The following is a 25,778-nucleotide window of genomic DNA, read 5'->3' as shown; positions in this document are numbered from 1 at the left end:
CCAAGTTTCCCATTACTATACTTCTTAAGGTCAGTTGTTTTTCTTAGAGGACTTTGTCTTGTTCAGTCTTGACTGCCATAATTAAGGAAGTGTGGTGGTTTAGCCGTGGCTGGAGGCCAGACGTCCACCAAAGTCAGTCTATTACTCCCCTTAGTTGGACAGGGGAGAAAATAATTAAGAGGCTCAGGAGTCAAAATAAGGACAGGGAGAGATCACTCTGTCATCAACAATGTGGGCAAAACAGACTCAACACAAAGTGAAGAAGAGAGAAACTACTTTATTACACTATACTACAAAGACCAGTGAAGAAACTGGAGTTGGGAGCATGACCAGATCTTAAAACAAACGTAACCAGATCTTAAAATGCTTTCCCCCCACCATTCCCTTCTTAGCAGACTTTAGTCAGGATGTTGCTCCTTTCTTCCCCTCTGTTCACAGCACATGGGGGACAGGGACTGGGGAAAATGGGGTTCTCGGTAGCACCTTCGCCCAACCCTCCATTCTAAGCAGACTTCCCTTTAGCCATGATCTTGCTCCCTTCTTCCCCCTGCTTCCCTTCTTCCCCCTGCTTGCAATACAGGGGGACAGGGACTGGGAGGTGGGGGCTTCAGTCAGTCCCTTGCAAGTTGGTTTCCTTCTTGGCCGGGGGGTGTGTGAGGGGGACATTCATTCCACACCCTTCCTCTGCTGCACTGTGGGGTCTCACCCACAGGAGACAGTCCTCCACGAACTTCTCCAACTTGAATCCTTTCCCCAGGGCTTTATCTACTCACCAGCTGCCCTGGCATGGGTCACTGCTGTGGCGGGCAGTCATAAATCACAATGTCTCTCAGTCCCAGTCCTCTGTGGGGTCACCAGCCTCCCCCAGCAAACCTGCTCCAGTGCAAATCTCTCTCTCACTCATTTCTGTGTCTCTGATTCTCCTCATGGCTGCAAGTGCTGGCAGGGGCTTGTTCCAACGTAGGGTCACAGCATCTCCTCTATGTCTCCACCTGCTCCATCCAGCGTGGAGCCCCTCCACGGGCTGCAGGTGGGGTCTGGGCCTTTTCCATGGGTTTCTCCATGGGCTGCAGGGGCAGCTTTGTCTCCGGCACCTGGGCCGCCTCCTCCCCCGCCCTTTCCTGGCCTTGGTGTCTGCACAGCTCGTTACATCTTCTCGCTCCCTTCTCTGGTGGCAAAATGCAGCTGCTTCCGGGTTGCTTTCTCCTACATGTGATTCTCAGAGGCACTGTGACTATCTCTCGGGCCGCGACTTTGGCCTTGAATTGCTCGTTGTTTATAGTTTAGGCTGGCAGAAAACTCTAACTGCTGCTTAAAGAAACTGTCTCAGCAGCACAGCCTCGCAAAGCTGCAACAGGAAGAAATTAAGAAATAGGAGTTTAATAAATATATTAAGAATGAGTAAGACTAGAGAACTGCAGTGGTTGCAACTGGTTGTTGAAATTATGATGAAAACTATTTCTTTTAACATGCTGGCCTCAGTCTGGCAGGCTGTTTAGGCTTGTCTTCTTATTCATAGCTCATCACTAAGCATTCTCGATTTAATGGGACAATTCACATGGATCAGAACCAGCATAGTCAATGCTGGGAGCATGAATGGGTTTTTTGTGGAGGTATTTAATTATCCCAGGCACAAAGGTTTTTACAAAGCAAGTCCCTTGGGGAATGATGCTGTGATTCCTCTCAGTGGCCTCCAGCCACAGATTGCTGGGCTGCAGGAGGAGCCTGCTGTCCCTGCAGCTCAGCAGTGGTACCTAGAAGTGGCTGGGAACACTTTGTCTGCATCTCAGATGTCTGGGGTTCTTTGCATGTCACGCTTCCTGGGTGCATGCTGCCGATCTATAGAACAGAAATGAGGCTTCTCCCACAAGATACTGTCAATGCTCCCAAGGACCAGATCTAATCCTCAGTGGTATAAAAACACTTCTTTGACACTTATAACACTGTGTTAAGTGTCATGATGTTGATGCTTTCTGTAATGTTCATCTGTCTGCAATGGACATTTACTACCTTCTATTCCGTCCAGTTTATGTCTCAGTACTCTAAGTTAGATAATGATACAAAAAATAAAGTAAATCTCATAGATAATTTGTTTTAGTGTCCCCATCACTTACTAATAATTTTGGTCTCAATTAATAAGTGTGCAGTATCCCTATTTTGGTCTTGCTTTGTGATTTTTCTCTGCTCCACAAAGGCTTGCCTCTTTCTGCCTGTGCTAGTTTCCAGATTAAATGGCTTATTTTCTCTGTAGCTCTTTCTCCACTTCAAGCTTCCTCCAAAGCTGTGTACCTCTTCTCCAGATCCGTACAGCTTCAATATTGGTAAGGGATGGGATGAATACTTTGGCTTCACTTTTAAATGCTAGATTAACTCTCGCTTCCAAAACATCAGCATGCAGTAGACTGGCCAGAGAAAAGAAAGTTATTCTAACCTCTTTCGGATCATGACATCAAGTTTCCACTTAAACAGTTGACCAGAGACACTGGTCTTCAACTCAAACAAGTCTGTGACTTGACAAGCATTAGCAAATGATAGACTGCATAACCTTCATAATAAGAACTATAATCTCAGAAAGAAAATATGGAGTAATCCCAGGGAGTTCTCCCAAATCATGTTAATATGGCCCTAAATCATTACAGCAGTTTTTTATTAAACCATCTTCCATTCTTTAATGTAAATGACAGATTTCACTGTGCTGATCTTTGACGTTAGGTTGTGTTTAATGCTTCTTCTATGCAAAAAGTGTTTTAGCCCTCATAACCTCTTATCCACAGCTCATACTGTAGAAGGTTATTTCTTTGGTAAGATGCCTGTAATTTAGTGGAAGTAATAACAGGCTGTGTGCATTTTTCTGGATTTTTAAAATTCTAATTTAAGCGATAATCAATTTATGCAATATCTTAAGGTTCCCTGACACATTGGAATTGAAAGGAGAAATGGAAGGAAATGACAAATCTTTTCTGTTTTCTTTTTTTTTTCTATCCTTGTTTATGATTTTTCGCTCATCAAGTATTTCTCAACGTGTGGTTTTCAAGAAGCAGGGTTTGATTAATGAAGTGTCAGATACAGAGGATGTCATGAGAATTTTGGCATTTATTGTTTGCAGCATTTAAATTAGCCATGGTGTTTTCAATATTCCTTATATTTTATTTGCTGTATCTGTTATCCTGTTAGTAGTAAATACTATCTTATAGTAAATATCAATGCGTAGTAATATTTGATCTCTGGATATATATGAAAATCTGATACTTACACAGAATTTACACCAGTTATTCAAATTTGTCACTTTTATAGAAAGTCCTTTATTTTTTTAAAATCAAGACAAGGAAGTGGGTTTCTTTAAATAAAAGATTTGCTGTAATTTCATTTATTGAGGTGACCTTTCCTTAGTACCGCTGACAATTTATTAATTTGTTCAGGATATAAACACTTAGGCCCTAGAATAATTTTACTGTAGAGCATTTGTGGACTGCCTAAATGCTAATGGCCTCGGTGCCATAGATGCTGAAGTACCAGGCCTAAGAACATCAAAACTATTTTGCGTAGGAAATATTGTGGACAGCTATGAAACCTGGTTGGAATTACCTTTTTTTTTTTTTTGCATTATCATCAGGTCAAGTAGAAGTTCAGTTATTAATCCCTTATTTAGTAATGCCCTACTCTAGTCATCTGAGAATCTGTCTACTACATAACAGATGTATATTATTGAGCTTTCCATGTGGAAGGCGTGCTTCAGTTTCACTTAGCTGAGCAAGAACATCTGTGATGAGAGCAACTGAAACAGGATGTTTCTGTGGAGGTTTCTGATTCTGCATTGGTATAATTAGTGGATATTGTATATAGAGTTTCCTTAATGTACTCGTGACATGCCTATGAGCTTGTTCACTCCTGTAGGATGGTAGAGAAATTTTTCACTTTTGACACATCTCACTTGAGTGTCAGTCTTGGCATTATACTTCTCAAGCTTGCAGCTCTCCCTAAACAGGAGTGCTTCTTGTATTAAAAGAACCTCTATAAAAGGAGGGGAAGAAAGAAGCTTATATTTGATTTAGACTATTGGATTGTCTTTGTTTTGCATTGTACCCTTAAGTAAATTGATATATCTCCCAGAAAATGATGTGTCTTGCTTATTATTGAAGAACTTTTCTTTCCCCACCCTTGTTGAAAATTACTTCCACGTTTTTCCTGTGCTCCCTTGTTGCGATACTCTGTCAGAATGTGCTGTTTGACAAGGTGTGTGCTGTTCTCACAATACGTAAACACTTTAGTCTAACTATGCCATTGAAAATGCTTGTGATTCAAGAACCTAGGTGATACTGCTCCTGTATTGTGTAGAGGTATTTGGAAATCTTCCCAGTGACTTTTCAGCAGGCACTTAATGTGATTCATAATGCTTTGGGATAGAATCACAGATGTGAAAGAGAGCTACTACATCATCACTTCCATTTTCATATGAGATCAGGTTGCATTCCCTCAACAGAGAATGCATCGAGCTCTAGATTCACACTACATTTGCTCTCCAACGACTTTCCAAACCTGGCAGGAAAAACATCGTCCTGAGAGTTCTTAAAAAAGCATAGAAAGGAACATGGAGTCAAGGCTGCCCTGTCCCTCTATTTTAAAAATCCTGTGCAGATTTTTACGTCATGCTTTCAGTGATGTTTTGAACAGCCATCTAACTATATTACTTGTACTAAGACTTTTATGTAGGGTATTTAGCCTATGAGCCCAATGTGAGGGCATTTCCTGGATGTATGGGTATGTCTGAAAAGATAAAATTGTAGAGTATTCTTTTGGAACTAATTAGAATGACTTACAGGGGACAAAAAGAGTAAAAAAAAAATTAAAAATCCCAATTTCTTAATTATCTACTTCTCAGATACAACAAATACATCGCGAATATGAATTTACTTTTTTTTCTTTTTTCCCAATTTATTGTACTACTTTTATTTGATCAGAATTGACCACACTGAATTCAGGGTCTGTCATCTGTGGGAAGCTGCTGCAATAAATTCAGTTCTACAACTTAAATCCTTTCTTTTTTTCTCTTTCTCCCTTCCCTTCTCCATCCCTCCCCTCCTCCCCTCCCTCCTCAGGCAGCCAAGGGCAATTTCCACTTACACAGAACGTTACGGTTGTGGAAGGGGGAACAGCAAATCTGACCTGCAGGGTCGATCAAAATGATAACACCTCCCTCCAGTGGTCAAATCCAGCTCAACAGACGCTGTACTTCGATGACAAGAAAGGTAAATAAATTGTTTCCCGAACACATGGTTCTGCATCAGTTTGTGTTTTGTTGTTTTTGGGAGGTTTTAATTTTTTTTTTAAGAAAGAAATATTTAAACCTATTTCACTGTAATATTTTAATGTGAAAATGGAATGCATGTTTTCAGCTATAATTATATAATCTTTTTTGGAGGAGGGGTTCACTGAAGTACTCTCTTTCGTAATAAATTGTATGGTAGGGTATTATTAAAGGAAAATTGTTATTGCAAGCTAATTTAGAAAACATTATTGTAAAATATCTTGGAAGAGCATTGAGTGGTGAGAGGCTGGTTAGGGAAGAAAGTCTGTGACTTAGATTAGTGTTTGTTTATTTATACATAATATCTCTATATATTTACACATATATGTATATAATCCAACTACTTGCTTTAAGTCTACTGCAGTTTTGTTGTTAGTGCAATCTGCAGTTGCAGTGGTAGGTGTTCTTACTGTTACAGCTAATAAAAATGCTCGGTTTTATTGCCCTGATTTTTCCAAGTATACCATTCAGAGATTTTTTAATTTCAGTTGAATTGGAGGAGAGAGGAAAATGTTCTTTCCTTAAAAAAAGGAGGGCATAATCACTGTAGTAAGATACATTTTTGAGATATTTATCTTAATAGGAGATGAAAAAGCATTCTGTTTTACACAATAGAATGTTAACGTAAAGATTATATTAAATTCCATAAAGAAATTAAAAATAGAGTTATGAGGAATAAATTCATCACTTAGCTTCAAAGATGCAAACCCTTTGTTGTTGATTTCAGTGGTACAGAAGTTCAACAGTATGTTATACTTAATTCTGCTGGTCAAATTTATTCTGCAAGGTGTTACATACACTAGACCATATTTTACCAAGTGTGGTTATACCTCTGCTTAAAATTAAAGAAGTGCTGTCCAAATGCTTTGCCGAATGATTACAGGACTTTAAAACACCTTGTAGGACTGAAAATGCTTTGTGGATCTATGCACTTCAATAAAAGTGGAGTCGAAAACCTGTCATTTTATACCTGCAGAAGCTGCAATCAAAATATGTTTTTTTGCTATTAATATAATAGCTGAATAGAATCTCTTTATGGTGTTGAAGTGGTTCCTTTCTCTTTTATCTAATTTCCTGTAGCGTGTAATCATTTGATTTGCAATTTCTTTGAAATCATAAGTACCTTTTGAATTCAGAGTTGAAGATGAGAGGTTTATACAGTGAAAACTTTTGAGCCTTAAGTCTAGCCCTGTAACCTTTACTCTTATGGACCCCTTTATTTTACCTGTAATCGTTAGTGATTCGGATGGGTAAATAATGCCTGCAAAACTAAAAGCAGAGAGAACTTGTCTGTTGATAGAGCACATCAATACCCACAAAATCTATATCTTTTATAAAATAAGTGGCATTTTAAAGGATGCTGAGAAAGACATGGGAGGACTGCAAATAGATTAATTTGAACTTTGTAGCCATTTTAGTGTGAATTGAATTTTCTGTGTACTTTAGCTAAATCTGTACTTTTGCAACGAATAATTGAAGTTTGTATTACTTTGTAAGATAATGAATTGAAGCAACAGAATTTGAATAGCATGCAGCATAGTAAGTACTTAGAAGCAATTTATATTCCCCACAGGAAATGTGAGATGTAGAAGTGGGTAAATTTAAAGGACTACGCTCTTTATTGAACTTTTAGCTTGTCCCAAGACTTCGATGAATACTTGATAATTAATTTTATGGAGGTATAGATGTGCATTTGTTAGACAGGAAGTGGTCAAGAAAAACTTTAGGTCCTTCAGTCGAGGATATTTAGTTGTTTGCATGTGGGCCAAGCTTTGCATTGTGTGATATTCCCAGATTTGAGAATGTGAGCAGTGAATGCAAGTCCTACATGGAAAACATTCTAACATTTCTGAAAATGAAGATACAACTTTCATTGGCATTTTTTTTATTGTGTGTCTATGTTTGTGTTCTCTTAAGTATGAATGAGATTTCCTTTACATGCTTTTGATGCTTGCATTACTGAGCCAAAATGGAGAGACGTTTTTAGGGCTCTGACACCTTGGTGGTTTTCTCAGTAGATGATGGCCACTGCAACTCTATTTGCTTCTTTTTTTTTTCTCCTTTTTTTTTTTTCTTTCTCTTTTCTACTTCTCCTAACTAGGCATACAATTTGGATATAAAAAGCAGCTTTCTACTAGATCCAGACATTACATTTAATTTACTGAGAACAGTCCCTCAGCCAGAGACTTTTCAAACCTGTCTGTTAACATTGGCCAAAATAAACCTTTAGATCTTCAGTACCATGAAAATTGTAGTTTAATGACTATATTTCTCAAACTGTGAGAAATTCTGGAAACTGTTGAGGAAGTGTATGTTATGCCATGGTGTAGGGTTAAGTTCTGTGTAGGACACAGAACCTTAGAAGATGAGCACCACTAGTAGCCTTTATATCCATCAGAGCTGAGTAACTGTGGATATTGCCATGTTCAGAACAAAATCAAATTTGCATGATTTGGCTTTACTTCCTTCCAGTAAGTTATTTTCTATTTGTGCACTTGTGTGAATGACACACAGAGGAATGACCATGTATTTCTTTTATGTCTGGAAACATAAAAATATGCAAGTCAGGTAGTAAAATAAGGAAAGTCAGGTAAGTATCAAGAGAAGGTTCTAACTGTAACAGAAGATGAGGGAGATAACAGCTGACAGGTGCCAAAAATAGAGCAAATTGTCCACTCAGTGAAAAGCCCTCCATTGCTAGATTGTCTTTGGTGGGACCCTTTCATGTTCATCCATTTTCTCAAGCAAGTTGGTTTCCATGTCTTGCAAAAATATTTTCTGACCAAAATAGAACTTGCTATGGGCCACGAAAGAGAACTTGCTTGGTCAGATGGAGGGAATTTCATCTTCCCAGTCCCATGCATTTCAACAAGGGGTTTATTTTATTCAAAATGGATATAACATACTATGAAAAGCATGTTTGTGTCATTTTGCTTTCTTCAGAGCTTCAATCACTAGCATTGAAGTTAGAAGTCATATTCTTCCTTGTTCTGTTTTCAGTGTTCTAAGTATGGAAATGCAATGAAACAAATGCACTAGAACCAAAGCTACATTGTTAAAATTATTCTTCTAGTTCTCCTCGTATACTGCTATGGCCATGAGTTTTGAAGTGTAGATTTTGCTCAGTTAGGAGGATTTTGTGGCTGGTAAAGAAGACTTCCTCCCTTACCCTCCTAGCAATTAAAGATTTATTTAATGTTTGTAAAGGAGGCAAGGACTATTTTTAACTTGAGATGGTTTTGGCACCCAGCCTACACAGACTTACGATGATGTAGAGAGAAAATGAGTGGGGTTTTGTTTCAAAAAAGGCAATGCTATAAATTTAGTGAATATGAAGCTACAGTTCAGAAATATTTTCCAAGTCCTCATCACTTGAAATAGTTGATTTCATTTTTATTGTAAATTAAGGGCTAAAATGTATTTGACTCACTGTGGTGGTAGAAATTGGGGGATGAAAGAAATCCTATTTTCTTATAGGAAAATAATTATAGCTTTATTTTATTAACTAAGCAAGGGAATACAATTGCTTCCCTCCAGCTCTTATTTTGACACTCTAAAAAGTACTAAAGCTGAAACTAATTTTGTCTTCACTATTTTTTAACACATGATAGCTAAAATATGTGAAAATACAAATGCTTGATATCATGGATTTGATCTCATTGATGGCCTGCCTCCTTCTGCATACTGTCTCTCTGTTGGCCTTTCTGGTACTTTTTTGTGGTTCCTCTACCTTGTAGCTTCAAGGACATTGTGTGTTAACCTGATTTTTAACACTTTCATTTGAATGATAAAATCTTTACCTGACAGAAAAAGGTAGCCTAGTTGCACAAATGGATAGTTACATAAATGGTCTTAAATTTTAACAGGCTTAACAATCTTACCAAACCCCTGCTTTGGTTTCCCACCCTCCAGACAGAATTTTAAAGATTGTTTCTTGCTGGAAAATACAAATTCACCACTCACCCTTAGTAAGTTCACATTCTTCAGAAACAAATGTAAATTGCATGCTACACATGAATAAAGTTTTTCCCTACACAATTTTCAATTAAAATGAATAATTGCCATAGAAACCTCCGTATCACTTTATGCACCCAAGTACCTATAATGATATAGTTGCCTTTGGAAGAAGCACAATGTGAAACAATGTAAAACTGGCAGATATGATTTAAAATTATTATAGGTTATTTTATTTTATCTTCACTGGTGGTACTTCTTAAGGATTTCAAGCGGGCAATAAACGCAGAGACACGTAAGTGTGAATGCAGGTGTATAACAATAAGGGCATAGCATGGGAACACGAAGATAGCTGATAAAGAGAAGACTGAAAAGAGCCTTCATTCAGCTTGCTACAGCAGCTCTCTTCTCATATTCCCATTCGGGAAGGAACACAGATACATACAGAGTGGGATATTGAGTTATAACAGAGATATGTACAACTGAACGATGGCTGTTGATGTCAAAGGTGTTTAATCTCATCAGTATAAAAATGTGCAGACTATAAAAAGAAGGAGAAATGGTACCTGGTGTATACCTAACAGTTTTGCTCAGTCAGGCAAGTGAAAGTGTAAAATACCTGCTCTTCACCTTAACAGGGAAGTTTGCAGGTCTGTTGATAGTAAAACAAGTGCTGTGTTGACATTGATCATGATAGGTTTGCCACAAACTGACATGCCAGATTTTGATGAGACATATGCCTGATGCTAATCATAGATGGGTACATGTCCCTTGTGCTTTCATCAAGTAGTAGCACTTTCATGTCTTACTAAAACATTAGAAAGCACATTCCAACCTCAGGATTTTTCATCCCTTGGCAGCAGAATATGTTTCTTTATATGACCTTTGATTTTTTTTTTTTTTTTTTACATGTAAGAGTACTTGGCATTTATGTATCTCCCTATCATTTTGAAAGCTTTCAAAGATACTGGTGCACTAGGCAAAGGTTGCAAGAGGGCTTTGTACTTGCAAAGCTCCGGAGAGCTTCCCTGATAGGCACACTGCCTCAGGTGAGCTTGTATAAACACGTTTGGGTGTAGCAGCTGCCCATAAGGTTCTGCATTTGCTCCATCTCTTGGGAGGGTGGCACTATACATTTGGAACTTAAAGGAAAGTTTAGAGACAGGACTTGTCTGTAATCAAAACATCGTTTTTAGCATATCTATCTGTACTGTCAACTCAATGAAAACAACTCCTAATGTTTTTCTTTCTCAATGTAAAGCCATTAGAGGGAGATTCTGAAATTTACAGCGCACAAGGTAGGGGATTTTAATTGTAGTGTCACAAATGGCAGTCAACGCTGACTGCAACACTGTCACTGCAACACTGTCCAAAATGAACGGTGATAGAGCTGCCATACAAAAAACTGGCACTTACAAGCACGAGAACCCTGCCTCTGATGTTGTAAACATGCAACTCCTTCCTAGCGAGCTGTATTTACCCTTTGACTTGTTCTGTGGAAGTCAGACTCTGGATATTGAATTTAAGTACAAATCTGACTTACACGAGTCTGTAGTGATTCAGCCTTAGATTCTGATCTGCATAAACAAGCAGAGGCAGTTGTGAGTTACAGAAATCCTTTGGGAATATTTCTGATTGGGGGGGGAAATGGTGAAGTCCCTTCCTGTAGGACATTTAATGATTCTAGTAAGCAGTTGAATTTAAGATGTAGGTAAACATGTAAACAAACAGTCCTCAGACAGGAGGAATAGGCTTGTATAAAGCAAAAGTCGAAGATGCAAAGAAAATATTGTTTCTTCTTGCAATAGAGAGGAAAGTAAGAAATACATGCTTCAGGTTAGTTATGCAGGCAGGGAGGAAAACAGGCTGTATTGTTGGGAAGACTGAGACTTAGCATTTAAGCAATGTGAAAATGAGTAGCAGTGATGAATGGACTTACATCTCTACCTTCCCGCGCTCCGCTTCCTTTTACATAATTGAGTAGAGATGGTATCAGACAGCAGATGATGACCAAGCTTAACTCCATCTTAGGGTACACATATAAATTAGGGATTCATTGTTACTTAGAGTTTAATAGACCCTTTCAATGAGATAATACCTTGTAGTAAACCGATGACATGGCACAAAAAGCAATAAGAAAAATGCAAGAAAACTGCACAAATACTGAAGTGTGACTTTACAGCTGGAAAAGTTGTGGGAAAGTACAGAGGGGGACAAGGTTTTTATTTTTTTTTCTCTGAGCTGAATAGCAATAGCTTGTAAATGCCTTATAACATTTGAGAGGCTTCAAGCTTTTAAAGAAAAATAATGTAGGAGGTAGAAATCGGGTTTGCATAGAGAACTTCCCATTAAATACTTCTAGAACAGTTCTTTCAAGACCTGTACTTAATTTTAGGTTTTTTATGTTGGTCAGATCTGTTGATTTCACAATTATGCTACACAACTGTCAGTAGCTGTCTGGCCAGCCCTTATCTTTCCTTGAGGCCCATGGCATCACCTATAGAGATAGATAGCCTGGGTTAAGTATTTCAAGTGCAATTTTGTTTGAAACTAATGGGTTCTTGCCCTCCCTCACTCCCCTGCAGTGCTGTGAGGGGGCAGAATCAGAAAGGCAAAACTAGGGAAACCTCATGGATCAAGGTTTGGGCAGTTTAATAATTGAAGGAAAAAGAAAAGGAGGAGAGGATATGTACAAGTAATCACTCACCACTTCCCACCGGCAGACTGATACCCAGCCACTCTGTGAGCAATCCCTACTTTGGCAAAACATCCCCCAGGTTTTATTGCTGACCACAACACATTGTATAGAATATGGTCAGTTGGGGTCCCGGCAACTGTGTGCCCTCCAACCTCTTCTCTACCCTCAGCCCACTCACTGGTGGGGTGGGGTGAGAAGCAGCAAAGGCCTTGGCTCTGTGTGAGCACTGCTCAGCAGTAGCCAACATGCTGCTGCATTATCAACTCTGGTTTTGTCTTGAATCCAAAACAAAGCAGCATACAGGCTGCTATGAAAAAAATTCATTCCATCCCAACCAGACACAGTATACCTTACCTCTGAGCCATGGGTAGGAAATGAGCTTAAATGATTTTGGATATTAGTTCCTTTATGCTTGGAGGAGCATAAAGAAGTAGTCTTGGAGCTTCTGAGATCAAGAAGTGTCTCTCTTGATCCTTAAAAACAAAGGTTTCAAAAATGGGTTCCTATTTTTGAAAGCTGGAATGCCTGTGTTCATGCATTTTAAAAAAAGATAACGTGATAAAAGAGAGCAGGAGTCTGTTAAAATATCTTGACAGTTATTGTCTGTATGAATATGAAAATTACATTTTAAAAAATGTATTACAATGCATTAGAATATTATCTCATTGCAATAAATTAGCAGAACTACTCCCACTTACAGCATTTATTTTTTTCATTTCTTAGCAGTATTAAGGGACTAAATGAGCATATTGTAGAGATGGTTAGAAAGTGTAGGAGTTTGCATTATATTGTGCTGAAGTGTGGGTACGTGCAGAAATCAAGTTTGCCAGCACTCAAGCTAAATAGAGAATGAAGCTGATACATTGGAGTATGATGAAGTGAGACAGTAGTTGTGATGACACTGCTAAGATTACTCTGTTATGAAGTTTCATGATACTCAGGCTGATGGCTATTTTTGTTTTAAATGGCAAAGAATCTTCTGAGGAGTGAGAAATCTTTGGGGGAGGTTGGAAGCAAGGTTGAAAAAAAAGATGGAAAGAAAAATTTCTTATACCTGACCTCTCTGTACTAGTTGTTTGCGTGGTTGAGCAACATTTCCTGGGGTTTTGGAAGAAAATGGACCTATTACATTAAATTCTGAACCTGTTGTTTTCTTTCAGACATCTCTTAGAGCAGGTGATAGCAAGGAGCAATTTGAGTACAGAGAAGGGCAAGTGGGAGAATACACTCACGATGATAGGCGATAGATCCAGGAGCAGTAGAGCTCAACATTGTACATCATAAGGAACATGAAGGTAGGCAGAAAAAGACATTTTAAATCTGGAACACGGTGAACAATGTTCCTTAGGGAAAGTGAAGGTTATCTTTTGAAGAAACTAGGTGACAGGCAGGAGTGTTGATTCTTCTATCACAATGTACTCAGTACAGTATAGTCACGGGGATAAGAGAGTGTTGTGGTTTAGCCCTGGCTGGAGGCCAGATGCCCACCAAAGTCAGTCTATTACTCCCCTTAGTTGGACAGGGGAGAAAATATACATATATTAAGAGGCTCAGGAGTCAAAATAAGGACAGGGAGAGATCATTCTGTTATCAACGATGTGGGCAAAACAGACTCAACATAAAGTGAAGAGGAGAAATACTACTCTACTTTATTACACTACACTACAAAGAACAGCGAAGAAACCGGTATTGAGAGCACGACCAGATCTTAAAACAAACATAACCAGATCTTAAAACACTTTCCCCCCACCATTCCCTTCTTAGCAGACTTTAGTCAGGATTATGCTCCCTTCTTCCCCCCCGCTTGCAGCACAGGGGGGGCAGGGACTGGGGAAAATGGGGTTCTCAGTAGCACCCTCGCCCAACCCTCCATTCTAAGCAGACTTCCCTTTAGCCATGATCTTGCTCCCTTCTTCCCCCTGCTCGCAGTGCAGGGGGACAGGAACTGGGAAAAAATGGTTGTTCTCGGTTACTTCTTCATGAGTTGTTTTCCTTTTCTACATCTTAAGACACCTCTAACCTCCCTCCCCACTCCCTTCTTAGCAGACCTCACTCTAGCTATGATTTCACTCCCTTCTTCCCCCTGCTCGCAGTACAGGGGGGCAAGGACTGGGAGGTGGGGGCTTCGGTCAGTCCCTTGCAAGTTGGTTTCCTTCTTGGCTGGGGAGTGTGTGGGGGGGCATTCATTCCACACCCTTCCCCTGCTGCACTGTGGGTCTAACCCACAGGAGGCAGTCCTCCACGAACTTCTCCAACGTGAATCCTTTCCCCAGGGCTTTATCTATTCACCAGCTGCCCTGGCATGGGTCACTGCTGTGGCGGGCGGTCATAAATTACAATGTCTCTCAGTCCCAGTCCTCTGTGGGGTCACCAGCCTCCCCCAGAAAACCTGTTCTGGGGCAAATCTCTCTCTCACTCATCTCTGTTTCTCCTCATGGCTGTAAGTGCTGGCAGGGGCTTGTTCCAACGTAGGGTCACAGCATCTCCTCTGTGTCTCCACCTGCTCCATCCAGCGTGTAGCCCCTCCACGGGCTGCAGATGGGGTCTCGGCCTTTTCCATGGGTTTCTCCATGGGCTGCAGGGGCAGCTTTCTCTCTGGCACCTGGGCCGCCTCCTCCATCGCCCTTTCCCAGCCTTGGTGTCTGCACAGCTCGTTACATCTTCTCGCTCCCTTGTCTGGTGGCAAAATGCAGCTGCTTCCGGGTTGTTTTCTCCTACATGTGATTCTCAGAGGCACTATGACTGTCTCTCAGGCCGTGACTTTGGCCTTGAATTGCTCGTTGTTTATAGTTTAGGCTGGCAGAAAACTCTTAACTGCTGCTTAAAAATCTGTCTCAGCAGCACAGCCTCACAAAACTGCAACAGAGAGTTACCAGACAGACTAGAACCGGAATGTTTTGTCACACGTGATTGTTTGATCTGAGAAAAACTTGACTTTGCAAAGAATTGCTGATACTTACAGGGTTGGTGAAAATTATGCTTTTAAATAGAAAACAGCAGCAGTGGAAAAAGTTGAATTGCACATATTCAGAACTGGCATAGCAGATTACAAAGAAATACACAATACCTTAGGAAAAAAGGATAAAAATATTTCTAATTAAACAGGAAAGACAATCACAGAATATTCAGTTACTCCCAGGACATAAAGAAACAAGAAAAAATTCCAAACCTACACATATACATTCATGATACTGCATCTGGATGACAAAACTTGCAACGACATACCAGAAAGCCCTGACAAAATGGGAGTATCTGCATGGAGCAGTGCAGTGCCACAAGAAGACATCTGAGCAAGCGCTGAGGCAAGCTCAAATGTTGCTGGCAGGTCTATCCAGTGTCTGCAAAGATTCTCCAAGCAAATCAGGTCAGCTGAAAAGAAGAACCTTTTCAGTGTGGCTTATAAACATGGATGTAGAATAACACGTTCAAAATCTGAGGTTCCACAACACACTGGCTAGTGATACTGAAAACAATCAATCAAAAGCTGACTTTGAAACGGAAAGTGAAATGGGATGCAATATGATCACAGCATCCCTAGACTACCAGGAGGGAGTACAGTCACTGCCATTCCAGATGCTTTTAAAAGGGTTAACGTGGAGATTAACTATAATAACATGGAGATTAACTATCAGTCGGTAAATGCTGGAGGAATAAAACCACAGCAGGTCAAGGAGAAATGCAGTCCAGAGGAGTAATTCTACAACGTATTTTTTAGAGGATTACCTAACTGGATGGAAAACAGCGTCAAAGGATATGACTGAAGGATGATGACTACTATGTAAGAAAACAGTAAAGGACTCTTCTATCAGCGTGAGACAGGATTCCCAGTCTAGATTACCTAGACCTGAGACAACTGGGTTCCAGAGCCACCCCTGAAAATGGTTTGAGAACACAATTGGACTTTTGGACTTCAGCCTTTTGAAATTAGAGCTTTTCTGAGGAGATGGAGGCTTGCCAGACTGTGTGAGCATTTCCACATTGCCCAGTTAAATATGGTAGAGACGTCTCAAAGCTACCTTTCATCCGAGATGGCAAGCCCCCACAGTGTTGTTATTAGCAGGGCTTATGCCTTTATTGGCTACGGGAGATAAATTCTCTCTGAGTGAGAGCTAACTGGCATTCAGCGAGTGTGAATGTCTCTGCAGCACGCTTGCCTTCACTTCTATTTTCACGCTTAGCAAGAGTGAAGGCAGCTTGGGTCCTTTTTCACTGGCAGCATGGATATGCTTTTCTTTAACCTCAAAATGGAGAAGATACAACTAAAGGTTCACTTTCAGCTGCTCTGTATAGCACAGGAAGACTTATTGGTAAAAGACTGGACTTCTTAATGTTTAAAGACTATAGTAAATCATGATACCATTTTTCTTTTAAATAGTCCTCCTAAAAAAATAATCCCTTGTTGACTGTCAGCATGTGATATAAAGGAATCAAACAAGAAAACTTAATTCTGGTTAGGATGAAGAGCTGCTTGTTTAAAAAAAAAAAGAATAAAAAGTGAAAGAAATATTATTAAAATATGTCTACTGAAATTTTTAAAAGATGTGTACTATATCTATCTGAAATTTTTAATACCTCCTGTATATTACAGTCAGATCTTATCATCTAGATATAAATTCCCCTATGTCACCAAAAATAGAATACCTTATTTAAATTTCCATTTGCAGTGGGAAACAAATTAAAGACAAATTTTACCAGATCTAATATCAGATGTTATGGACCCAATCCAAAAGCTAGATGATTAGTTTATAGAAGGATCACAATATTAAGGTCAGGCAAGCCACAGATTTTATTATATCCAAAGATTTAAATAAAGGCAGTAAATGTACACTTTCAGAGTGCTTGGACCTAAAAAATATTAGTATTTCCAATTTTTGATGTGGAAGTGAAGGATCTACCATTATTAGAAGTGCTCACCTCTTCACTCTCTTTATGGTAGAAACCTCTTTAAGGAGCTTCCTTTCATGATTGTCTCAGCACAGAAAGTGTAACAAATCATCATGTCCTGGATCTTTAAGGATCTGTGTGCAGAAAAGTAATTGCTGATGAGCTGCTGATATGGGGTGAAAATCCTCAATAACTCACTGAGAGACTGTGTGATGTTCTGCTGTGAGCCAAAGAAAATAACTTTAAATTGAACAGAAACAAGAACTGAATCAACCTGAATGAGATTACTTTCAGAGGTATGTACTCTGGGTAAAAGAAGCTTGAGGAAACAAAAAAACCCAAAAGGCAATTGTGTAAATGGAGAAGAAAAGAAAAAAAATGAACCCAAAACCCAACAAACCAGTAGCCCACAGGTTGTTCAAGACACATTAACAGATGTTTAAAAAAAAACACCACAAAAAACCCCTGAGCAGCTAAACTGGAGTAACTGACTGATAATTATTGTTATCCATATATTAATTGTCAAATATTAATACACTTTCTGAATGCTCCTGAAAGGATATAAAATAATTACAAGACTGGGAAGAAAAATAAAGCTTCTGAAATTTAAAATAAAACCAGGATATAAGTTAAGCATAGACTCTAACAGATGTATTTTTTGAAAGAAAAAAGACAGATGTGAATTTCCATCATGGAATCTGAGAAGCAAAAAACCAGGGGTTTTTGTACATGGCAGCTGTATTAAGACTGGGGCTGCATCCCAAATGCCTTCCAGTTTGGTGAGACATGGACAAACTGTTGGAACAACCAGTATCTTTTCCTTCCTTGAACGTCAACTTAGCTTTTGAAAAAAAGTCCCATTGATCAGCATGATCAAGCATTTTAAATGTAACCTGTCACAAGCTATTATTATTTTATTTCTATCTGTAGCTTTATTGTCCAGTAGCAGCCTAAGAGGATAACACCATACAGCTACACTGATAGCTCAAATGCATGTTAAATGGAAGCAAAAGCAACTTAAATAGAATTTCTCATTATCTAAAATCACATTTAGAGGAAAAAATGTAATGCCATCTTATGAGATTGCTCTTCCCTTACAGATTATCTGGTTGTGGATTGGTTTACTCCAATGAGCAAAAGCTTGGTTTATAAATTGAGTATCAATGTACAGTGTTTGCACATCTGTATTTATTTTTCTTCCCTTCTGATATTATTCAGATTTTTTTAGTCAATTTTGCAGCCTAAAAATAAAATGGGTGTCATCTTTATTTTTCCCATCTTGAATGAAATTATCATATGTCTCAGTGCAAATCCCATCATTTCTATTTTAATACCATGGTTGTGCTACTTACTAACACAGAGAAAAAAACCTGTCTGAATTGAACCATGTTGAATGAATATGCCAAACTTGATCGGACTTGCATGAAACTATGTAATACGGGTAAGATTACATGGAATTGCACTTATGATACTTGTAAATAATAAAAATAAGAGCAGACAGAATTTAAAATCCACCTTATTCAAAGGAAGAAGAAATTCCAATGGCTTGCAATTGATTTCATAGCACATGATTGTGGGGGTAAAATAGCACCCTTAGATCCTTACCTCAGTTACAGAGAAAGTAAGTTGTATCAGCCATAAAACGGACAAATGGTGCGACTGTTCATTTTGTACTTAGTATCAAACCTGTTTTGCTTGCTGTTTGAGCAATTGAGTGGTGAATGAACTTAAAATTTGTTATTATATTAAAAATATATATATGAATAATTCAGTCTCTTAATTGTCAACGGCTGCTAAGGAGGATCACAGAACAGTCACATTCCATTTCTTTTAACAGCATGATAGAAAGTTTTTGTACACAGCTAATGCAGTGTTATCTGAAAATGAGGAATAGGGTCTGAGAAGTAAAGAATTGCCTCTGTTGAGTTGAACCATGGGGAATTTCTGGAAGATTTACAATTGTATTGGCTCATTGCTTAATCAGATGGCAGAAAGATGCTCTCAGTATGTATGCCTTTCTTTAATGAAAGAGGCGATTAACCCATGCCAAACGCTATCTTTTAAGACTTTCTTTTTCTCCAACTACCGAGCAAAATTTCATTTAGCCCCTGCATTGGTACTCTACAGCTGTACAGCATATTCCCCTGATGTACTTGATAAAAGACATTTTTGATAATTTTTAATTTTCAAAGAAGAATTATTTATTGTAGTCGTATCTTGTGAGAAAACCAGAAGAGGCATGAAGACAGTGTAAGGACTCTGACGGCTGAGCTCTTGGCAAGTCTAATAGCACCACTTTAAATGCTCCTGTCTCCAGTTGTCTGTCCTGCCCCACTGCCAGATGTTAGTTAAAGGTATTGTGAAAGCAACAGCAGAAGGGAATTTGCTCTTTGCCTGGATAGGAAAATTTGCAGCTGGTTTCCTTCTGATTCTTTCCCTTTGTTCTGAGTCTGTTACAAGAGTGGTAATTGCTAGAGCTGGGAATACGGTCCGGGGCCGTTTCTTAAACCACCATTGCTAATTCCATCAAAGCACTTATGCCGCTACTCCTAGACTGCTACAGAATAACTGTCCTCTGCAATCCTCTGGTCTGCCTGAGGAACTCTCCTGACAGTTCTGAACCACTGGAAAAGTAGAAATGTCAGCTTAAAAAGTCAGAGTTGTATCTGCATTAGGCAGAGCTTTCTTAGCAACTGACTCACACACACAGACTTTTTACCCTTTGCAGATAAGCCAGGATTGCAACTGGGTGTTTTTTCAGACCTGCCAAAGGCTTTAGTTTTCCCTTATTAACATTAAAAATGGGTTCCAGTTCCTTGTAGGTACCAAGGATCCTCCCTGTGGGTTTTACTGGTAAATTTGTTGCTCACTAGTTGTAGTACAAATTATGTTATGAACAAAAATATCAAGGCTTCAGGTGAAGGATGCATGCCTCATCTTTCCCCCAGTGGAGGAAAAGTATCTGAATCAACATTTATAAAAAGCTGTGAAAAGGGAACATCTTTTGCAGTGAAGAACAGAATGTATTTGAAAAAAAGTACCAGACTACTGTACCCTCACTTTCTATAACAGGCATCCTTAGTCATCGCTGTGCCATGCCTTTGTTTGTCTTTCAAGCATAGCTGTGTATTCATGATCTGCAAGCATTTTTATGGAGGGCCTTAAGACTTCTTTTTTAAAGTTGTCCTAGATCAGTACTTACCTGGAGTGAGATCTGGGCTTGCTATTTTGGAGGAAATAACACCATTTTAATAGTCTTTACAAAATACAACATCAAGTATCAAACTTGATTTTTTTTTTTCTTTTTCTTATTTTTTGAGGAAAAATTGCCTGGAGTAAACCTTTTTTTTCATTTAAATAAAAAGTTTTTTTCAGCTCAGCTTTTTATACATGAAATTGAAACTTGTTCAAAATTAAAATCCTCCATTTTCATCCTATCACTACGATTAATTTTTCTTTTAAGGTAGTAAGTGGAAAATGAGGTGTTACTACATCCGTTTCTTTTTCAACGAATAACATGTTTTTGTCAACATGCTTTTTTACCAGTTTTGTTTAGAACGCATCAGCCCATCTGCACAGATTACTGATAAAGCATCCTTCATTTTTTCAGCACTGTTGACTGTCTTTGAATTAAAACAAAATTTAATATAGGTTTTGGTTTTATCCACAGTCATGTTTTTTTTCATACAGTCATGACAGGTGTGGTGTGTTGGAGCAGCAGAAAGGTCCACTTCAAGAATCAGGTTCATACGTGTAAGAGTTGATCTAAAGCTCTGAATTTTTGTCCATGGCATGAACCACGGCAACACAGAGCAAAACGCCACCAGAACAACACGTTTCTTGGAAGAGCTCATCCTTGTAGGTGTTCCCTAACAACTGGAGCAACATCCAGTTCTTGCAGAGGGGAGATGAAGCTGCTGGGTTTGAGAGCTGTGAACTCAGTTCCCTGCTCCATCACAGATCAGTTAAGGGCTAGGGCATGCCTGTGAATTCCTGTCTATAGATAGTGAAGGGATAGTATTACAAGATGACGTATTACTAAATAGCATCATTTTCTGTTGTGAAAATGTCTGACAATAGTAGAGCTGGATTATTTCATGTTTCTTTTGTGTCATTTTCTGGTGGGATTCATTCCTAGTAGATACAGAAGCAGAAAATACGGGTGGTGCTTCTTCACTGGGATGTCATAAGTGGTTTTTTTTCTGCTTATTTTCAGAAAGAAAGTAGCACCAGTAGGGACCAAGAAAGGCAGAGTTTACAAGTCCTTTAACTATTTCTTTCCTTGTGCATTACAAATTACGATCTTGGTCACATCTGTTCTCTAAGATAGCAAGGAAGAAAATTTTGTTTTGATGCCCTGGTCTTTTGCTGAACTCTTTTACTCCTAACCTCTGAGGACATTAAAACTACGATATAAAATGTATTGTGGCTTTGTGTAAAATAGCTCACTTTTGTAATGATAGACTTTTAAGATCCTGATCGGTCCGAGTATTGAAGTTACTAAGGAGGCGCATACTTTCACGCATTTATAGATGAAAGTATGCTAAGCAGAAAGACATATTTTACCCAGTCTTGCAAACTACATCTTTGCTTCATTACTCACGTTATTCTCTGTCTGACTGTATTCCAGTTAAGGTCATGTAAGAAGAGTTCACTCCAAACATATTTCTTTCTGTTCTGTCTCTGCTACTCGAGCCAGAGTTCATCACCACAAGATGATGCAGTGCCACATCAACACACAATGCCGAGTCTCCCAATGACAGTCATAAACGCTTTCCTATCATGTTATGTTTGAACCACTTCTTTTGAGAGCCTATAGAGGAATTTAGAAAAGCTAATGCAACTCAGGTCAGCTTGTGCTATTTCCCAGATTTTTAAGCCTGGATGAGCTTGGACTCATCCTCCAGATCGATGTGTCCTAAAGTGTATATCATTTCTTTTTCAAAAATGAGAGGATTTACTGTCCAAAAAATGTCAGCCTTGCTGCTGAAGAATTTAAGAGGTGCAGTTCATCTGTGTTTAACAAAATGTGCTGGCAATGATGTTGTCAATTTGTAATGAAGTAAGTTAAGGCGTCTGTATGCAATCTATCAGTGTATTGCAGCTTCCCGAGAGGATGGGTTTTGAACAGGTCAGTAATAAACCCATCTTGCTGAAAAAATCACACCTCTATTAATATAGATTATCTCTTTCAAATTGTGACAGAATCTTCCCCATTCTCTTAAGATGGTCAAACAGCACCTGTATCTATGTTTATGTTCTTAAATGTGGGAGAGAGTAGCAAAGGAAAAGAGCGAGTGGCCACGATATGGAAATGCCCTTATTTGTTTTACGTGATTTGCAACAATTTTGGCGAAAGATATTCAGGTAGGCATATTCAGTAGTGAGTTCCTATTTCTTCTTCTATCTTTTAACTACCAACAATAAACAGATAATTTTTAATGTCAAACTGATCAAGGCACAGTAGAGCAGAATCGTCCTTCAGGATGTAATAGGGGCAATAAGGATTAATTTCTTATTTTAAAATGTGGAAATTACTCTCCTTGTCTGAAAGCAGTATGTCACCCGAGCATCCCCCCCATTACCACCATTTAACTTGTGATAAAAAGGGCCTTGCATCTCACTATACGGGCATGACATGAAGGAGACCTATTAGTAAAGATTTAATAGGACTGGAATAGAGGGTAATAGAAATTGAATTGGTGTAATTTATGTGGTACTGGCAACAGTATAATCTGAGGATCTTCAAAGGTTCTCAGTTCTTGCAGTGATTTGGAATGAGCAGGTATTTTCAAGCACTGTTCCTGCAAGGTGTGTGCATTCAGTGTGGGGGTTTTGGATTCATTCTGGAGATTTGACTGTGTGTATTTAATCCCAGATGTTGGAAGAAAAGACATTTTTGGCCAGCACATATGATTACACCACTGGTTACCTTCTGGTTTGTTTGTTTTTTTTTTTCCCAAGTGCTCCCTCATTAATATTTGAACCCGTTGCCCCATTCCAACCTATTTGACAGAAAGTGCGGATATCAAATTTGTGAAAGTTCATAGGTATTAGGAGAAGAAAAAATTGATCTAAATTTATTCTGCTACTGCAGGAAAAGCAGCTAGAATTTGGTTGTTCTCCACTCAAAAAAGGCAGAGACTGACCAGGTAGCTGAGACAGGAGAACAAGGCAGCCAGTCAACTCCTGCAAAGCTCTGGGCTGGGCAGGTAATTCCCATTTTTTTCTTACCCAGCAGGGAAGGATGGAGAAAGAAGCTGAGAATTTTTGTAAAAGTGGTGAATTAATTACTGTGGTATAAACAGGATGGGTATAACTTCTCCAGAGTTCAGGTTTCAGTAGCTCTTTGTTGAAATAGCTAACTCTGTGTATTCAAGAAATAAAATTGTAATAGGTTGAACTCCAGGCCTGGTTCTCAGGATAAATACATACCAAGAATTGCCTAATAGGCAGTTTTTTGTCTGTAACAGGCCAAATCATGACCCAGCGTCCACCTTAGAAACATTAACTTGTCGGTGTAAGCAGGTGAGTTTGGGCCCATGATTCTACGTGTGATGATGTCTATAGAAGTCTGTAATACACAAGGATGAGAATGCTCTTTACTAGTCCTTGACTGGAACTTTATTGATCTGCTGCAAGTGCTCATTCCAAGACAGTGTTTATTCCCAAGATAAAAAGGGGTTTAAAATCATGACTCACTATAAAGAAGACAAAATAAAGAAGAAATTTTAAGCAGTTTCTGAACAGACAGGAAAAAATAATCCATTAGGTATCCGTGTTAATGATGCAGACTGTCTCTGCAAGTAAAATGGATATTTGACCATGTAAGGATGAGCATTTTTATAAAAAAAGAAGTAAGGCTGAAAGATTGTGAAAGTAAAGAGGATCTCTCCCAGTGCTAAAAATTCCTTGGGGGTAAAAATGCAGTAAAGAAGAAAATCAACACTGCATTTTTTCTGCTTAAAAACAATGCTAGGTTTATGAAAAAGTAGAGTAATGTGACATGGAAGTCTTCCTTAGACATGTCAATAATACCAGATTGCAGCTTCTTGGAATTGAATAATGGGTTTCAACAGTCACTTGTTGACATACTGTACACCAGAGACAGTCAGGGGTTTTTTTATCAGAACAGGAAGTGTAACTTAAGAGCATTAAAATGAATTATGGAAAACTTCTCAGCTGCGGAGATTGTCTTTATGAAGTTAAAGTAAAAAAAAAATTGATAGTTTGCTTGGGATCTGTGCTACCTTTGGCTATGGTATCATGTTTTATAGGCTATATTTGTATTTGTTTGGTGTGTGAATGGAAGCCTTGTGATGGTGATTTAGTAGGATGATGATAATGCTGGAGATAGACTGGAAAGAATTCCCTGAATTGGTTTTAGACCATGATTCCAGAATAAAGGTGCTGAAAGTTAATATTTTGGATGAGATTTGCCTAACTGGGGCCCTGACTATGACCGTGTCTTCAGGAGTTACAAGATGGATTTTTTCATTTGGCAGCAAGCTTTTGATGTACTTCAAAATCTTTTGTCAGTATTACTCATATATTTATTTTCATTGAATCCCTTACAAACATCTGGTTTTGTCTGTATTATTTTTATAAAGTCGAGACCATAATATAAAAGATGCACGACTATCTAGGGGAAATACAAGTGCTTTGCACTCACTACAGACAAGCCCACTTCAGTATTTACCATCAAGACTTTCTATAGGAAAAGAATTTCTGGCAGTTGGCCATGCTTTAAATGGTGCTTGACATCGGGAATTGAGTTTTGCATCCTAATCCTAAAACAAATGGACTCCTAGATGTTAATTGCTTGCCCAAGGCGCTGAGGCAATGAGTTAGTTTCAAAGCTAGAAAGAAAACACCAGGAGTCTCTGGCTTGTAAGTACCCAGTAAGACAAGGTATTCTCCTAAATGTCAAATATTGGTTTATAGAAGTAACTGATATAACAATAATAGTGCATTGTTTTTGATAGATGAGTCATATTTGTTTATATGCAAGAGCTAGGAATTACTTCTAAAATTTCTGTATTAAGACCCTTTTTTCACAGGCAGTTAAACACAGCATGTCAGTCCTTTTGTCTTTTGAGGTAATGACTTGAATCTTACTCTGTAAGTGTCACATGGAGAATAATTATCTTTGTGTTACTATTCAAAAACAGAGTTTGGTTGATTTCTTTTAACTTGACAGCCATGTTTCTTTGGTTCAATAAATGTTATCAGGCATTCTTTGGCTGCTCCTATTGCATCAACTTTAATTAGTTTTTGATTGCTGTTAATTTCACAGCTTTTTCTCCTTAATAAATTGCATCAAAAATGCTTTCTTTTTTTGTTGCATCAAGTTTAATTAGTTTTGTGCTTTGCTTACTCTATTTTGCCTGCTCTTTTTAAAGGAACTCCCCCGCAGCTTCTTCCTCTGAATATACCTCTGAGTCACCGATTCTGATGTTGATTAAATTCAAGGAGATTATAGAACCTCTGATCATTGAACCTGTCTCTCTCCAGAACTGTGAGAGTGTTCCTGTCTGACTAGTGAATGAGGTGCATGAGGGGAAGGTCACCAGTGGGCTTTGCATAATCATGTGATTTGCAGTGTGCCGTTACAGTACGTCAGGAGCAAAATTCGTCAGGTCTGATCTGAAGGAAGACGTGCTGCAAACTTTAAACGCAGCATTTCTCCTAAGCAACTCAGAACTAAAGCAATGTCAACAAAATGAAAGCCTTTTTTTCCTTTGGTGGTGTAATGTGCAAGTGAACTGCTTATCTAGTTTGCTATTATTCCTTATGTATAATCAGGTGCTTTTCAGAAAGGCCACCTGTTTTGGGGAAAGTGATAGGAAACTTCATGAGAACCACAAATTCCCACCTTAATCATCTAGTCCTAAGTAACTTAAGTTCAAATGCATAGATTTGGGATTAGATTCTTGG

General features: G+C 38.7%; 1 protein-coding gene across 1 annotated transcript in view; it reads left to right on the top strand.

Moving 5' to 3' along the window:
- CADM2 (cell adhesion molecule 2) overlaps window positions 1-25,778 on the top strand; it is a gene marked incomplete at both ends in the record, with an annotated part of 663,520 nt that overhangs the window by 475,430 nt on the left and 162,312 nt on the right. Inside the window, one exon of the mRNA XM_084275339.1 lies at window positions 5,097-5,246. Within this exon, the coding sequence (XP_084131465.1) occupies window positions 5,097-5,246 (150 nt within the window). The remainder of the gene's footprint in view (window positions 1-5,096; window positions 5,247-25,778) is intronic.

The sequence above is a fragment of the Gallinula chloropus genome (assembly GCF_964237585.1).
Source record: "Gallinula chloropus genome assembly, chromosome: 1".
NCBI classification, from domain to species: domain Eukaryota; kingdom Metazoa; phylum Chordata; class Aves; order Gruiformes; family Rallidae; genus Gallinula; species Gallinula chloropus.
Note: the sequence above shows the minus strand (reverse complement) of the source record. Positions and strands in the feature narration are given on the sequence as shown.